Source organism: Pseudophryne corroboree, chromosome 8, assembly GCF_028390025.1.
Source record: "Pseudophryne corroboree isolate aPseCor3 chromosome 8, aPseCor3.hap2, whole genome shotgun sequence".
In the NCBI taxonomy this organism is placed as follows: Eukaryota; Metazoa; Chordata; class Amphibia; order Anura; family Myobatrachidae; genus Pseudophryne; species Pseudophryne corroboree.
The window spans coordinates 481088526-481106987 of NC_086451.1; the positions used below are offsets into that span (position 1 = coordinate 481088526).

The 18462-nt window shown below is 48.4% G+C and overlaps 1 protein-coding gene across 1 annotated transcript in view; it reads right to left on the reverse strand.

Annotated features, from left to right (window-relative positions):
* LOC134949658 (connector enhancer of kinase suppressor of ras 2-like) overlaps positions 1 to 18462 on the reverse strand; it is a 766590-nt gene that overhangs the window by 318327 nt on the left and 429801 nt on the right. Inside the window, exon 6 of the mRNA XM_063938397.1 lies at positions 5092 to 5211. Within this exon, the coding sequence (XP_063794467.1) occupies positions 5092 to 5211 (120 nt within the window). The remainder of the gene's footprint in view (positions 1 to 5091; positions 5212 to 18462) is intronic.

Below are 18462 nucleotides of genomic sequence, written 5' to 3' on the forward strand. Positions count from 1 at the left end.
GCGGAATTAGCTCTGTGCTGCGGAATTAGTTCTGTGCTACTGAATTAGCTCTGTGCTGCGGAATTAGTTCTGTGCTACTGAATTAGCTCTGTGCTGCGGAATTAGCTCTGTGCTGAGGAATAAGCTCTGTGCTACGGAATAAGCTCTGTGCTACGGAATAAGCTCTGTGCTACGGAATAAGCTCCGTGCTGCGGAATAAGCTCTGTGCTGAGGAATAAGCTCTGTGCTGCGGAATTAGCTCTGTGCTGCGGAATTAGCTCTGTGCTGCGGAATTAGTTCTGTGCAGCGGAATTAGCTCTGTGCTGCGGAATTAGCTCTGTGCTACGGAATAAGCTCTGTGCTGTGGAATAAGATCTGTGCTACTGAATTAGCTATGTGTTGCAGAATTAGCTCTGTGCTGCAGAATTAGCTCTGTGCTGCGTAATTAGCTCTGTGCTGCGCAATAAGCTCTGTGCTGCGCAATAAGCTCTGTACTGCAGAATTAGCTCTGTGCTGCAGAATTAGCTCTGTGCTGCGGAATAAGCTCTGTGCTGCGGAATAAGCTCTGTACTGCGGAATTAGCTCTGTGCTGCAGAATTAGCTCTGTGCTGCGGAATAAGCTCTGTGCTGCGTAATTAGCTCTGTGCTGCGGAATAAGCTCTGTGCTGCGGAATTAGCTCTGTGCTGCGGAATTAGCTCTGTGCAATGGGGGCTACAATGCCAGTACACTCCCCCGAGGCCCTAACTTCAGGTCCTGGAGTTGTGCCTCAGAGGAATAGCAACACATATGCAGCTACTAGCGTACAACGCATAGCCCCCCTAATAATGGCACAGACACGGCTGCCCCCTGCAGTCCGGTTGCACTGCCTCTATTCTCCTCTTATGCCTTGATACGTGTGAGGCTTTGCAGAAATACCTGGGAAGAGATAACTTTAACCTACAGTATACCCTCTGCAGTTTACAGTAATGAATATACCACAAAGATGTCCAGCCAACTCCGCTCCATCCCTGCTGGCGTTTTAGGGCTCCGGCTAGGCTCCTGGTGGATCTATGCGCAGTAATAGCAGCGCAAAATAAAATACCAACGCGTATTACAAACACTGGTTGCCATTGTCAGGCACGTGTGACATGCCAGTGGGCATGGCGAGCGCTTGCTGGGGCCTAGGTAAGAGAGACATTTCTCAGCAGGAATCCGCAGGGAGCAGGCAGAGAGGATATGAAACGTATTCTGGAAGGTGACTGATAACTTGAAGGAGCACTAAGGACGGACACTGTATCTGCCGCAGCACAGGGTGTGATGGGAAGACAGGCTTAATACTCCATTCTGCAGTGAAGGTTACTTGGCAGATGGTTTCGTCGTCAGTAAAGTGATCGTCGCTGCTGTAACCGACCAGGCTCAGAGCTCTCTGCTGAATAGAAGGAACTATTAATTATTCCCTGACATTTCAGGAGCATCCGCACGGATTGGGCAGCGAATTCTCCAGCTTACCGGGCACACTGCGGCAAGGTAGTGTTCTCTACACTGAGGGCAGCAATCTCATACATATGTGTGGAGAGACAGAGGGAGAGGGGGAGAGACAGAGAGAGAGAGGGGGGAGAGAGAGGAGGAGGAGAGAGAGAGAGAGAGAGAGAGAGATGGAGAGAGAGAGGGGGGAGAGAGAGAGAGAGAGGGGGGAAAGAGAGAGAGAGAGGGAGAGACAGAGGGAGAGGGGGAGAGATAGCGAGAGAGAGAGGGGGGAGAATGAGAGAGAGGGCAGAGGGGGGGAGAGAGAGAGGGGGGGGAGAGAGAGGGGGAGAGAGAGAGAGGGAGAGAGGGGGAGGGGGAGAGGTATATTTACTAAGGTCCCGATTTCAGGAGCATCCGCACGGATTGGGCAGCGAATTCTCCAGCTTACCGGGCACACTGCGGCAAGGTAGTGTTCTCTACACTTAGGGCAGCAATCTCATACATATGTGTGGAGAGACAGAGGGAGAGGGGGAGAGAGGGGGAGAGACAGAGAGAGAGGGGGGAAAGAGAGAGGAGAGAGAGAGAGAGGGGGAGAGAGAGAGAGAGGGGGGGGGAGAGAGAGGGAGAGACAGAGGGAGAGGGGGAGAGATTGAGAGAGAGGGGGAGAGGGGGGGAGAGAGGGTGGAGAGAGAGGGGGGGGAGAGAGAGGGGGAGAGAGAGAGAGAGAGGGAGGGAGAGAGGGGGAGGGGGAGAGGTATATTTACTAAGGTCCCGATTTCATTAGTTTTTTTTTTTTTTTTGTCTAAGTGTGATATCTGGAATTTACCAAACACAAATCTCGGCAGTGTTGGGGCTATTCGTATTATTTTTCCAGGCAGAGTTCACAAATACGAACGGATAGACCATCAGTCAAACACGGCTGTTATTTGATACAACTCGGGAATTGACTAAGAGTTTGTATTCTCAATCACTGCTGACAATAGACAAACACTGCCGGGAAAGCATAGAATTCGTAAAAAAAAGGAGCTTTCAAATAGACCTGATTTTTGCTGGCGTGTTCGGATAGTCATGCACGGAGCAGTGAGATCCGTGCATGCTTCTCTGTGTCAAAAGGTCAGAAATAGTTAATAATGTAAAAAAAAATTGCGTGGGGTCCCCCCTTCCTAAGCATAACCAGCCTCGGGCTCTTTGAGCCGGTCCTGGCTGTTTAAATACCGGGATAAAATTGACTGGGGTCCCCCAGTATTCAGACAACCAGCTCCGGGCTCTTGGGCCGGCCCTGGCTCCAAAAATATGGGGGACAAAAAATGTAGGGGTACCCCGTATTTTTAAAACCAGCATCGGGCTCCACTAGCCGAGAAGATTATGCCACAACCAGGGGGGACATTTATACTGGTCCCTGCAGCCATGGCATTACCCCCCCCAACTAGTCACCCCTGGCCGGGGTTCACCGGGGGAGTGGGAACCCCTTAAATCAAGGGGTCCCTCCCCTCCAGGCACCCAAGGGACAGGGCTGAAGCCTGAGACTGTCCCCAGCACCCCTGGGCTGTGGATGGGGGCTGATAACCTTTTCCAGTGTAAAAAAAAGAATATCGTCTTTTGTTTTAGAACTACAAGTCCCAGGAATCCTCCCCTACTTTCTGGTACTTGGAGAACCACAAGTACTATCATGCGGGGAAATAACTGGCCCGCTGGTACCTGTAGTTCTACAACAAAAGAAATACCCAAATAAAAACAAGATACACACACACCGTGAAAGTACAAATTTATTTAAACACACTTACACACTCAGACATACTTACCTACATCCCACGCTGCCCAATCACGGTCTGCGGCTAACCGCGAGGTTAAGTGGGGTCACCCACAAGAGTGACCCCACTTAACCTCATAGGCTAGAATGGAGCTGCGCTAAGCTCTGTTCTAGCCGGTGCGCTCCGCCTGATTGACAGGCCAGGAGCGCACAGCCAATCAGGAGAGCGCCATGATGTGGCGCTCCCTGATTGGCTGCTGGGACTTCTAGTGACAGGAGTCATGGGGTGTCCTGGCATTCGGGGAAAGGGGATCCATGTGTAAACAAGAATCCCCTTTATTTCTTTTGGAGCTGGTTTTCGGTTTGTTATTTTATTAACCCTGGATTGCCTACTTGAACGAAGAGGACAGAACTTCACCGTATAATAGGTGAGCACTTTAGCTTTTTTTTCACAGGTACCTCTATTGGTTTCTACTGGAGAAGGGGACGTGATTGGGCAGCATGGGATGTAGGTAAGTATGTATGAGGTAAGTGTGTTTAAATAAATTTTCACTTTCACGGTGTGTGTGTACTGTTTTTATTTGGGTATTTCTTTTGTTGTAGAACTACAGGTACCAGTGGGCCCGTTATTTCCCTGCATAATGGTACTTGTGGTTCTCCAAGTACCAGAAAGTAGGGGAGGATTCCTTGGACTTGTAGTTCTAAAACAAAAGACAATATTCTTTTTTTTACACTGGAAAAGACTATCATCCCCCCATACATCGCCTCAGGGATGGGGAGGGGGGGGGGCAGCCTCGGGCTTCACCCCTGGCCCTTGGGTGCCTGGTGGGGGAGACCCCTTGATTTAAGGGGTCCCCACTCCCCCAGGGAACCCCGGCCAGGGGTGACTAATCGGGGGGGTAATGCACGCCCGCAGAGACCAGTATAATTGTGGCCCCCGGCTGTGGCATTATCTCCCTGTATGGTGTAGCCCGGTGCTGGTTACAAAAATATGGGGGACCCCTACGTCTTTTGTCCCTCGTATTTTTGGAATCTTATCTTAGTGCAGGAGGTCAGTGAGGGAGCTCAACGCGTTTCCCCCTTGATGAAGTCTTAAGGACGAAACTGGTTCCATCACTGACCTCCCATACATATAATATCTTTTAGAAAGGCAGTGTCTTACCCTAATACACCGGTGGTCGCCGTTACCCCTATCCCGTCAGGATCAGGTAAGTGACTGATGGGCCTCCAGGGACATCAGTGTCTGCATGATAAATGTCAACATGTTACAATTCTCATGTTGACATTCTCGTGTTGACATTTTGACTGCAGGCATATCAGACCACGCCCGTAGTCAGAGTAGGGGTCTGCAGCGGGGTGAGGGGATGTATATGGGTGAGTATACAGAGGGTCTGCATGATTTATCCACCAGAATCTATAATATGCTACTGAGGAGACCTTACACTGTACATGCTGCGTACGCTCTAACCAGCGGTGCATGGCGGGGGGGACAGTCATCGTAGGGCATCAGTATTATGGGGTACATCGTATGGCATCGGCATTATGGGGTACATAGCAGGGCATCAGCATTATGGGTACACAGCAGGGCATCAGCATTATGGGTACACTGTGGGGCATCAGCATTATGGGTACACTGTGGGGTATCAGCATTATGGGTACACTGTGGGGCATCAGCATTATGGGTACACAGCAGGACATCAGCATTATGGGTACACTGTGGGGCATCAGCATTATGGGTACACTGTGGGGCATCAGCATTATGGGTACACAGCAGGACATCAGCATTATGGGTACACAGCAGGACATCAGCATTATGGGTACACTGTGGGGCATCAGCATTATGGGGTACAGGACTTACTAAGATTTTTTTTTTTTGCTCTCTAGTAGAAGACAGAAAACACAATGCAACACTCACCAGTCCTTCGCTTGGCATGATGTTGGTTAGATGGACGACCTCCAGATGAGCGGATTGTGACACCAACGAGTCAGACGACAAAGAAATGATGTGATCACAAATTCCAGACAACGTTTTACACTAGAAGAAATATGGGAAACAAACAATGTAACAATGCTGAGAAATATGCAAAACATTGTAACAAAGTGCTGGAGTAGAGGCGCTGTCCCTATAGAGGGATATCAGACACACTGTAACAAAGTGCTGGAGCAGAGGCGCTGCCCCTATAGAGGGATATCAGACACACTGTAACATAGTGCTGGAGCAGAGGTGCTGTCCCTATAGAGGGATATCAGACACAATGTAACAAAGTGCTGGAGCAGAGGCGCTGTCCCTATAGAGGGATATCAGACACAATGTAACAAAGTGCTGGAGCAGAGGCGCTGTCCCTATAGAGGGATATCAGACACAATGTAACAAAGTGCTGGAGCAGAGGCGCTGTCCCTATAGAGGGATATCAGACACAATGTAACAAAGTGCTGGAGTAGAGGCGCTGTCCCTATAGAGGATATCAGGCACAATGTAACAAAGTGCTGGAGTAGAGGCGCTGTCCCTATAGAGGATATCAGACACACTGTAACAAAGTGCTGGAGCAGAGGCGCTGTCCCTATAGAGGATATCAGACACAATGTAACATAGTGCTGGAGCAGAGGCGCTGTCCCTATAGAGGATATCAGACACATTGTAACAAAGTGCTGGAGCAGAGGCGCTGTCCCTATAGAGGGATATCAGACACACTGTAACAAAGTGCTGGAGCAGAGGCGCTGTCCCTATACAGGGATATCAGACACATTGTAACAAAGTGCTGGATCAGAGGCGCTGTCCCTATAGAGGATATCAGACACAATGTAACAAAGTGCTGGAGTAGAGGCGCTGTCCCTATAGAGGATATCAGACACAATGTAACAAAGTGCTGGAGCAGAGGCGCTGTCCCTATACAGGGATATCAGACACATTGTAACAAAGTGCTGGATCAGAGGCGCTGTCCCTATAGAGGATATCAGACACACTGTAACATAGTGCTGGAGCAGAGGTGCTGTCCCTATAGAGGATATCAGACACATTGTAACATAGTGCTGGAGCAGAGGCGCTGTCCCTATAGAGGATATCAGACACAATGTAACAAAGTGCTGGAGTAGAGGCGCTGTCCCTATAGAGGATATCAGACACAATGTAACATAGTGCTGGAGCAGAGGTGCTGTCCCTATAGAGGGATATCAGACACATTGTAACAAAGTGCTGGAGCAGAGGCGCTGTCCCTATAGAGGGATATCAGACACATTGTAACAAAGTGCTGGAGCAGAGGCGCTGTCCCTATAGAGGATATCAGACACAATGTAACATAGTGCTGGAGCAGAGGTGCTGTCCCTATAGAGGGATATCAGACACATTGTAACAAAGTGCTGGAGCAGAGGCGCTGTCCCTATAGAGGATATCAGACACAATGTAACAAAGTGCTGGAGCAAAGGCGCTGTCCCTATAGAGGGATATCAGACACAATGTAACATAGTGCTGGAGCAGAGGCGCTGTCCCTATAGAGGATATCAGACACAGTGTAACAAAGTGCTGGAGCAGAGGCGCTGTCCCTATAGAGGGATATCAGACACATTGTAACAAAGTGCTGGAGCAGAGGCACTGTCCCTATAGAGGATATCAGACACAATGTAACAAAGTGCTGGAGCAGAGGCGCTGTCCCTATAGAGGGATATCAGACACAATGTAACAAAGTGCTGGAGCAGAGGCGCTGTCCCTATAGAGGATATCAGACACAATGTAACAAAGTGCTGGAGCAGAGGCGCTGTCCCTATAGAGGGATATCAGACACACTGTAACATAGTGCTGGAGCAGAGGCGCTGTCCCTATAGAGGGATATCAGACACAATGTAACAAAGTGCTGGAGCAGAGGCGCTGTCCCTATAGAGGATATCAGACACATTGTAACAAAGTGCTGGAGCAGAGGCGCTGTCCCTATAGAGGATATCAGACATATTGTAACAAAGTGCTGGAGCAGAGGCGCTGTCCCTATAGAGGATATCAGATACACTGTAACAAAGTGCTGGAGCAGAGGCGCTGCCCCTATAGAGGGATATCAGACACAATGTAACAAAGTGCTGGAGCAGAGGTGCTGTCCCTATAGAGGGATATCAGACAATGTAACAAAGTGCTGGAGCAGAGGCGCTGTCCCTATAGAGGGATATCAGACACAATGTAACAAAGTGCTGGAGCAGAGGCGCTGTCCCTATAGAGAATATCAGACACAATATAACAAAGTGCTGGAGTAGAGGCGCTGTCCCTATAGAGGATATCAGGCACATTGTAACATAGTGCTGGAGCAGAGGCACTGTCCCTATAGAGGGATATCAGACACAATGTAACAAAGTGCTGGAGCAGAGGCGCTGTCCCTATAGAGGATATCAGGCACATTGTAACAAAGTGCTGGAGCAGAGGCGCTGTCCCTATAGAGTGATATCAGACACAATGTAACAAAGTGCTGGAGCAGAGGCGCTGTCCCTATAGAGGATATCAGACACATTGTAACAAAGTGCTGGAGCAGAGGCGCTGTCCCTATAGAGGATATCAGGCACAATGTAACAAAGTGCTGGAGCAGAGGCGCTGTCCCTATAGAGGGATATCAGACACAATGTAACAAAGTGCTGGAGCAGAGGCGCTGTCCCTATAGAGGATATCAGGCACACTGTAACAAAGTGCTGGAGTAGAGGCGCTGTCCCTATAGAGGATATCAGACACACTGTAACATAGTGCTGGAGCAGAGGTGCTGTCCCTATAGAGGATATCAGACACATTGTAACAAAGTGCTGGAGCAGAGGCGCTGTCTCTATAGAGGATATCAGACACATTGTAACAAAGTGCTGGAGCAGAGGCGCTGTCCCTATAGAGGATATCAGACACACTGTAACAAAGTGCTGGAGCAGAGGCGCTGTCCCTATAGAGGATATCAGACACAATGTAACAAAGTGCTGGAGCAGAGGCGCTGTCCCTATAGAGGGATATCAGACACACTGTAACAAAGTGCTGGAGCAAAGGCGCTGTCCCTATAGAGGGATATCAGACACAATGTAACAAAGTGCTGGAGCAGAGGCGCTGTCCCTATAGAGGGATATCAGACACAATGTAACAAAGTGCTGGAGTAGAGGCGCTGTCCCTATAGAGGGATATCAAACACAATGTAACAAAGTGCTGGAGCAGAGGCGCTGTCTCTATAGAGGATATCAGGCACACTGTAACATAGTGCTGGAGCAGAGGCGCTGTCCCTATAGAGGATATCAGACACATTGTAACAAAGTGCTGGAGCAGTGGCACTGTCCCTATAGAGGATATCAGACACAATGTAACAAAGTGCTGGAGCAGAGGCGCTGTCCCTATAGAGGGATATCAGACACAATGTAACAAAGTGCTGGAGCAGAGGCGCTGTCCCTATAGAGGGATATCAGACACACTGTAACATAGTGCTGGAGCAGAGGCGCTGTCCCTATAGAGGGATATCAGACACAATGTAACAAAGTGCTGGAGCAGAGGCGCTGTCCCTATAGAGGATATCAGACACATTGTAACAAAGTGCTGGAGCAGAGGCGCTGTCCCTATAGAGGGATATCAGACACAATGTAACAAAGTGCTGGAGCAGAGGCGCTGTCCCTATAGAGGGATATCAGACACAATGTAACAAAGTGCTGGAGCAGAGGCGCTATCCCTATAGAGGATATTAGATACAATGTAACAAAGTGCTGGAGCAGAGGCGCTGTCCCTATAGAGGATATCTGACACAATGTAACAAAGTGCTGGAGCAGAGGCGCTGTCCCTATAGAGGGATATCAGACACAATGTAACAAAGTGCTGGAGCAGAGGCGCTGTCCCTATAGAGGGATATCAGACACAATGTAACAAAGTGCTGGAGCAGAGGCGCTGTCCCTATAGAGGATATCAGACACATTCTAACAAAGTGCTGGAGCAGAGGCGCTGTCCCTATAGAGGATATCAGACACACTGTAACATAGTGCTGGAGCAGAGGCGCTGTCCCTATAGAGGATATCAGACACATTGTAACAAAGTGCTGGAGCAGAGGCGCTGTCCCTATAGAGGATATCAGACACACTGTAACATAGTGCTGGAGCAGAGGCGCTGCCCCTTTAGAGGGATATCAGATACAATGTAACAAAGTGCTGAAGCAGAGGTGCTGTCCCTATAGAGGGATATCAGACACAATGTAACAAAGTGCTGGAGCAGAGGCGCTGTCCCTATAGAGGATATCAGACACAATGTAACAAAGTGCTGGAGCAGAGGCGCTGTCCCTATAGAGGATATCAGACACAATATAACAAATTGCTGGAGTAGAGGCGCTGTCCCTATAGAGGGATATCAGACACAATGTAACAAAGTGCTGGAGTAGAGGCGCTGTCCCTATAGAGGATATCAGGCACATTGTAACAAAGTGCTGGAGTTGAGGCGCTGTCCCTATAGAGGATATCAGGCACATTGTAACAAAGTGCTGGAGCAGAGGCGCTGTCCCTATAGAGGATATCAGGCACATTGTAACAAAGTGCTGGAGTTGAGGCGCTGTCCCTATAGAGGATATGAGACACACTGTAACAAAGTGCTGGAGCAGAGGCGCTGACCCTATAGAGGGATATCAGACACAATGTAACAAAGTGCTGGAGAAGAGGCGCTGTCCCTATAGAGGGATATCAGACACAATGTAACAAAGTGCTGGAGAAGAGGCGCTGTCCCTATAGAGGATATCAGGCACAATGTAACAAAGTGCTGGAGCAGAGGCGCTGTCCCTATAGAGGGATATCAGACACAATGTAACAAAGTGCTGGAGAAGAGGCGCTGTCCCTATAGAGGATATCAGGCACAATGTAACAAAGTGCTGGAGCAGAGGCGCTGTCCCTATAGAGGATATCAGACACAATATAACAAATTGCTGGAGTAGAGGCGCTGTCCCTATAAAGGATATCAGGCACATTGTAACAAAGTGCTGGAGTAGAGGCGCTGTCCCTATAGAGGATATCAGGCACAATGTAACAAAGTGCTGGAGCAGAGGCGCTATCCCTATAAAGGATATCAGGCACATTGTAACAAAGTGCTGGAGTTGAGGCGCTGTCCCTATAGAGGATATGAGACACACTGTAACAAAGTGCTGGAGCAGAGGCGCTGTCCCTATAGAGGGATATCAGACACATTGTAACAAAGTGCTGGAGAAGAGGCGCTGTCCCTATAGAGGGATATCAGACACACTGTAACAAAGTGCTGGAGTAGAGGCGCTGTCCCTATAGAGGATATCAGGCACACTGTAACAAAGTGCTGGAGCAGAGGCGCTGTCCCTATAGAGGGATATCAGACACAATGTAACAAAGTGCTGGAGCAGAGGCGCTGTCCCTATAGAGGATATCAGGCACACTGTAACAAAGTGCTGGAGTAGAGGCGCTGTCCCTATAGAGGATATCAGACACATTGTAACAAAGTGCTGGAGTAGAGTCGCTGTCCCTATAGAGGATATCAGACACATTGTAACAAAGTGCTGGAGCAGAGGCGCTGTCCCTATAGAGGATATCAGACACATTGTAACAAAGTGCTGGAGCAGAGGCGCTGTCCCTATAGAGGATATCAGGCACACTGTAACAAAGTGCTGGAGCAGAGGCGCTGTCCCTATAGAGGGATATCAGACACAATGTAACAAAGTGCTGGAGCAGAGGCGCTGTCCCTATAGAGGGATATCAGACACAATGTAACAAAGTGCTGGAGCAGAGGCGCTGTCCCTATAGAGGGATATCAGACACACTGTAACATAGTGCTGGAGCAGAGGCGCTGCCCCTATAGAGGGATATCAGATACAATGTAACAAAGTGCTGAAGCAGAGGTGCTGTCCCTATAGAGGGATATCAGACACAATGTAACAAAGTGCTGGAGCAGAGGCGCTGTCCCTATAGAGAATATCAGACACAATGTAACAAAGTGCTGGAGCAGAGGCGCTGTCCCTATAGAGGATATCAGACACAATATAACAAATTGCTGGAGTAGAGGCGCTGTCTCTATAAAGGATATCAGGCACATTGTAACAAAGTGCTGGAGCAGAGGCGCTGTCCCTATAGAGGATATCAGGCACATTGTAACAAAGTGCTGGAGTAGAGGCGCTGTCCCTATAGAGGATATCAGGCACAATGTAACAAAGTGCTGGAGCAGAGGCGCTATCCCTATAGAGGATATCAGGCACATTGTAACAAAGTGCTGGAGTTGAGGCGCTGTCCCTATAGAGGATATGAGACACACTGTAACAAAGTGCTGGAGCAGAGGCGCTGTCCCTATAGAGGGATATCAGACACAATGTAACAAAGTGCTGGAGAAGAGGCGCTGTCCCTATAGAGGGATATCAGACACACTGTAACAAAGTGCTGGAGTAGAGGCGCTGTCCCTATAGAGGATATCAGGCACACTGTAACAAAGTGCTGGAGCAGAGGCGCTGTCCCTATAGAGGGATATCAGACACAATGTAACAAAGTGCTGGAGCAGAGGCGCTGTCCCTATAGAGGATATCAGGCACACTGTAACAAAGTGCTGGAGTAGAGGCGCTGTCCCTATAGAGGATATCAGACACATTGTAACAAAGTGCTGGAGTTGAGGCGCTGTCCCTATAGAGGATATCAGACACATTGTAACAAAGTGCTGGAGCAGAGGCGCTGTCCCTATAGAGGGTATCAGGCACACTGTAACAAAGTGCTGGAGCAGAGGCGCTGTCCCTATAGAGGGATATCAGACACAATGTAACAAAGTGCTGGAGCAGAGGCGCTGTCCCTATAGAGGGATATCAGACACAATGTAACATAGTGCTGGAGCAGAGGTGCTGTCCCTATAGAGGATATCAGACACATTGTAACAAAGTGCTGGAGCAGAGGCGCTGTCCCTATAGAGGATATCAGGCACACTGTAACAAAGTGCTGGAGCAGAGGCGCTGTCCCTATAGAGGGATATCAGACACAATGTAACAAAGTGCTGGAGCAGAGGCGCTGTCCCTATAGAGGGATATCAGACACAATGTAACAAAGTGCTGGAGCAGAGGCGCTATCCCTATAGAGGATATTAGATACAATGTAACAAAGTGCTGGAGCAGAGGCGCTGTCCCTATAGAGGGATATCAGACACAATGTAACAAAGTGCTGGAGCAGAGGCGCTGTCCCTATAGAGGGATATCAGACACAATGTAACAAAGTGCTGGAGCAGAGGGGCGCTGTCCCTATAGAGGATATCAGACACAATGTAACAAAGTGCTGGAGCAGAGGCGCTGTCCCTATAGAGGGATATCAGACACAATGTAACAAAGTGCTGGAGCAGAGGGGCGCTGTCCCTATAGAGGATATCAGACACAATGTAACAAAGTGCTGGAGCAGAGGCGCTGTCCCTATAGAGGATATCAGACACAATGTAACAAAGTGCTGGAGCAGAGGCGCTGTCCCTATAGAGGATATCAGACACAATATAACAAATTGCTGGAGTAGAGGCGCTGTCCCTATAAAGGATATCAGGCACATTGTAACAAAGTGCTGGAGTAGAGGCGCTGTCCCTATAGAGGATATCAGGCACAATGTAACAAAGTGCTGGAGCAGAGGCGCTATCCCTATAGAGGATATCAGGCACATTGTAACAAAGTGCTGGAGTAGAGGCGCTGTCCCTATAGAGGGATATCAGACACAATGTAACAAAGTGCTGGAGCAGAGGCGCTGTGCCCATAGAGGGATATCAGACACAATGTAACATAGTGCTGGAGCAGAGGCGCTGTCCCTATAGAGGATATCAGACACAATGTAACATAGTGCTGGAGCAGAGGCGCTGTCCCTATAGAGGATATCAGACACACTGTAACAAAGTGCTGGAGCAGAGGCGCTGTCCCTATAGAGGGATATCAGACACAATGTAACAAAGTGCTGGAGCAGAGGCGCTGTCCCTATAGAGGATATCAGACACAATGTAACATAGTGCTGGAGCAGAGGCGCTGTCCCTATAGAGGATATCAGACACACTGTAACAAAGTGCTGGAGCAGAGGCGCTGTCCCTATAGAGGGATATCAGACACAATGTAACATAGTGCTGGAGCAGAGGCGCTATCCCTATAGAGGATATTAGATACAATGTAACAAAGTGCTGGAGCAGAGGCGCTGTCCCTATAGAGGATATCAGACACAATGTAACAAAGTGCTGGAGCAGAGGCGCTGTCCCTATAGAGGGATATCAGACACAATGTAACAAAGTGCTGGAGCAGAGGCGCTGTCCCTATAGAGGATATCAGACACAATGTAACAAAGTGCTGGAGCAGAGGCGCTGTCCCTATAGAGGGATATCAGACACACTGTAACATAGTGCTGGAGCAGAGGCGCTGCCCCTATAGAGGGATATCAGACACAGAGCCGGCCCTAACCAATATGATGCCCTAGGCAAGATTTTGGCTGGTGCCCCTAGCACCACCGCTGGTTCCGCCTCTGACCTTGCACCTCTTTCTCAGCACCATCACCCCTCACCCATAGCAGCCCTTATTTTGGTGTTTGTACCCCCTATATTTTAAATAGGAACAGTTCGCACATTTGGCGCTCAGCCCAAAAAGGGGTGTGTTTTTGCTGGAAAGGGGCATGGCCACACAATAGTAACCCCAATTCCAATTACGCCACACAGTACTGCAACTTTATTCACATTTGATCATGCGATAGTGCCCATAATCCATATTACATCCCACAGTAGTATCACTTTACCTTAGAAACGTTACTCCTTACAGTAGAGCCCCTTATTCACATTACATCACACTGAATTGCTCCTTATTCACATTACACCACACCCTATTGCTCTTTATTCACATTAGACAACACAGCAGTGCCCTTTCTATACGCAACACCACATAGTAGAGTACCTTATACACATAATGCCACAGAGTAATGCCCCTTACACATATGAGACACATTAATAATGTCCTTAGAAACATAATGCGCCTTACACATTATGACAACCTTTATTAATGCCCTTTTACACATAATGTCCCTTCACATATGCCGCACATTATTAATTCCCTTATACACATAATGACACACATAGTGCCCTCTACACATTTGCTGCACATTATTAGTGCCCCTATACACATAATGACACACATACAGTAGTACACTGTTACAAATATGCTGCTCATTATTAATGCCCTTATACACATAATGACACACATAATGCCCCTTACACATATGTTGCACATTATTAATGCATTTTACATGACAAACATAATGCTCCTTACACATATTCCCTACACTACTGCACAACCAACCCACTCACATGCACACAGCAATCACACTGCCACTAACACTGTAAACTCTGCCTCGGCTTGGATACAGATGTGTCCTCATAAATGTTGCCTCAATGCTAACGTCGGGCACCTTTTTTTTTATGAAAATGCATCATATTTGCATTGCTATGTGGCTAGGATGCGCAAGCAGCTTCTGCTGATTAAACTGATATGCAGCATGTCTATATACTGTGTGAGACTGTGGCTGTATCTGCATATGAAATGCTACACACAGAATATAGGCATGCCGCATATCATTTTAATCAGCAGAAGCTGCTGATGCCTCTAGGCATATCAAATGCCCTAGGCAATTGCCTAGTTTGCCTATGCCTATGGCCGGCTCTGATCAGACACAATGTAACAAAGTGCTGGAGCAGAGGTGCTGTCCCTATAGAGGGATATCAGACAAAATGTAACAAAGTGCTGGAGCAGAGGCGCTGTCCCTATAGAGGATATCAGACACAATGTAACAAAGTGCTGGAGCAGAGGCGCTGTCCCTATAGAGGATATCAGACACAATGTAACAAAGTGCTGGAGTAGAGGCTCTGTCCCTATGGAGGATATCAGACACAATGTAACAAAGTGCTGGAGTAGAGGCGCTGTCCCTATAGAGGATATCAGACACAATGTAACAAAGTGCTGGAGCAGAGGTGCTGTCCCTATAGAGGATATCAGACACAATGTAACAAAGTGCTGGAGCAGAGGTGCTGTCCCTATAGAGGGATATCAGACACACTGTAACATAGTGCTGGAGCAGAGGCGCTGTCCCTATAGAGGATATCAGACACAATGTAACAAAGTGCTGGAGCAGAGGCGCTGTCCCTATAGAGGATATCAGGCACATTGTAACATAGTGCTGGAGCAGAGGCGCTGTCCCTATAGAGGATATCAGACACACTGTAACAAAGTGCTGGAGCAGAGGCGCTGTCCCTATAGAGGGATATCAGACACACTGTAACATAGTGCTGGAGCAGAGGCTCTGTCCCTATAGAGGGATATCAGACACACTGTAACAAAGTGCTGGAGTAGAGGCTCTGTTCCTATGGAGGATATCAGACACAATGTAACAAAGTGCTGGAGTAGAGGCGCTGTCCCTATAGAGGATATCAGGCACATTGTAACATAGTGCTGGAGCAGAGGCGCTGTCCCTATAGAGGATATCAGACACATTGTAACAAAGTGCTGGAGCAGAGGCTCTGTCCCTATAGAGGATATCAGACACACTGTAACAAAGTGCTGGAGCAGAGGCTCTGTCCCTATAGAGGGATATCAGACACATTGTAACATAGTGCTGGAGCAGAGGCGCTGTCCCTATAGAGGATATCAGACACACTGTAACAAAGTGCTGGAGCAGAGGCTCTGTCCCTATAGAGGGATATCAGACACACTGTAACAAAGTGCTGGAGCAGAGGCTCTGTCCCTATAGAGGGATATCAGACACATTGTAACAAAGTGCTGGAGCAGAGGCGCTGTCCCTATAGAGGATATCAGACACAATGTAACAAAGTGCTGGAGCAGAGGCGCTGTCCCTATAGAGGATATCAGACACAATGTAACAAAGTGCTGGAGCAGAGGCGCTGTCCCTATAAAGGATATCAGGCACACTGTAACAAAGTGCTGGAGTAGAGGCGCTGTCCCTATAGAGGATATCAGGCACAATGTAACATAGTGCTGGAGCAGAGGTGCTGTCCCTATAGAGGATATCAGACACATTGTAACATAGTGCTGGAGCAGAGGTGCTGTCCCTATAGAGGGATATCAGACACAATGTAACAAAGTGCTGGAGCAGAGGCGCTGTCCCTATAGAGGGATATCAGACACAATGTAACATAGTGCTGGAGCAGAGGCGCTGTCCCTATAGAGGATATCAGACACATTGTAACATAGTGCTGGAGCAGAGGTGCTGTCCCTATAGAGGGATATCAGACACATTGTAACAAAGTGCTGGAGCAGAGGCGCTGTCCCTATATAGGATATCAGGCACACTGTAACAAAGTGGTGGAGTAGAGGCGCTGTCCCTATAGAGGATATCAGACACACTGTAACAAAGTGCTGGAGCAGAGGCGCTGTCCCTATAGAGGAAATCAGACACAATGTAACAAAGTGCTGGAGCAGAGGCGCTGTCCCTATAGAGGGATATCAGACACAATGTAACATAGTGCTGGAGCAGAGGCGCTGTCCCTATAGAGGATATCAGACACATTGTAACATAGTGCTGGAGCAGAGGTGCTGTCCCTATAGAGGGATATCAGACACATTGTAACAAAGTGCTGGAGCAGAGGCGCTGTCCCTATATAGGATATCAGGCACACTGTAACAAAGTGGTGGAGCAGAGGCGCTGTCCCTATAGAGGGATATCAGACACAATGTAACAAAGTGCTGGAGCAGAGGCGCTGTCCCTATAGAGGGATATCAGACAGAATGTAGCATAGTGCTGGAGCAGAGGCGCTGTCCCTATAGAGGATATCAGACACAATGTAACAAAGTGCTGGAGTAGAGGCGCTGTCCCTATAGAGCAGTGGTTCTCAAACTCGGTCCTCAGGACCCCACACAGTGCATGTTTTGCAGGTAACCCAGCAGGTACACAGGTGTATTAATTACGCACTGAAACATTTTAAAAGATCCACAGGTGGAGCTAATTATTTCACTTGTGATTCTGTGAGGAGACCTGCAAAACACGCACTGTGTTGGGTCCTGAGGACCGAGTTTGAGAACCTGTGCTATAGAGGATATCAGGCACATTGTAACAAAGTGCTGGAGCAGAGGCGCTGTCCCTATAGAGGGATATCAGACACAATGTAACAAAGTGCTGGAGCAGAGGTGCTGTTCCTATAGAGGGATATCAGACACACTGTAACAAAGTGCTGGAGTAGAGGCGCTATCCCTATAGAGGATATCAGACACAATGTAACAAAGTGCTGGAGCAGAGGCGCTGTCCCTATAGAGGATATCAGGCACATTGTAACATAGTGCTGGAGCAGAGGTGCTGTCCCTATAGAGGGATATCAGACACAATGTAACAAAGTGCTGGAGCAGAGGCGCTGTCCCTATAGAGGGATATCAGACACAATGTAACAAAGTGCTGGAGCAGAGGCGCTGTCCCTATAGAGGATATCAGGCACACTGTAACAAAGTGCTGGAGCAGAGGCGCTATCCCTATAGAGGGATATCAGACACAATGTAACAAAGTGCTGGAGCAGAGGCGCTGTCCCTATAGAGGGATATCAGACACAATGTAACAAAGTGCTGGAGCAGAGGCGCTGTCCCTATAGAGGATATCAGACACAATGTAACAAAGTGCTGGAGTAGAGGTGCTGTCCCTATAGAGGGATATCAGACACAATGTAACAAAGTGCTGGAGCAGAGGTGCTGTCCCTATAGAGGATATCAGACACATTGTAACAAAGTGCTGGAGCAGAGGCGCTGTCCCTATAGAGGATATCAGACACACTGTAACAAAGTGCTGGAGCAGAGGCGCTGTCCCTATAGAGGGATATCAGACACACTGTAACAAAGTGCTGGAGCAGAGGTGCTGTCCCTATAGAGGGATATCAGACACATTGTAACAAAGTGCTGGAGCAGAGGCACTGTCCTTATAGAGGGATATCAGACACAATGTAACATAGTGCTGGAGCAGAGGCTGTTAGGGTCTCCTGCCCTGTGCCGCCACGTCGTCATGGCAACCGGGAGACAAGTGCTAGTGGAGTAACCTGAGCGCAGCTGATACTCCGGTTCGGGTCTTTTGCTGTGCAGTGGTTATAGGCTCTGTGCACGGCAGGGGATCCGGTGCTGGTTTTTGTGCTCACAGTCTGTGAGGTCTGAGTGGGGCGTGGACAGCACCTGCTTTATAAGGCCTCTTTTCAGGGTAAGCAGATGCTGCTGAATCTTTGTTGGTTAGTCAGTTCATGAAAGTTAGCCAGTACTGTGTAGCTTTGTATTTGTTTGTTGCCTACTGCAAATAGGCCTGGGGATTTGGTATTACACTCTGCCAATCCAGACCTAGC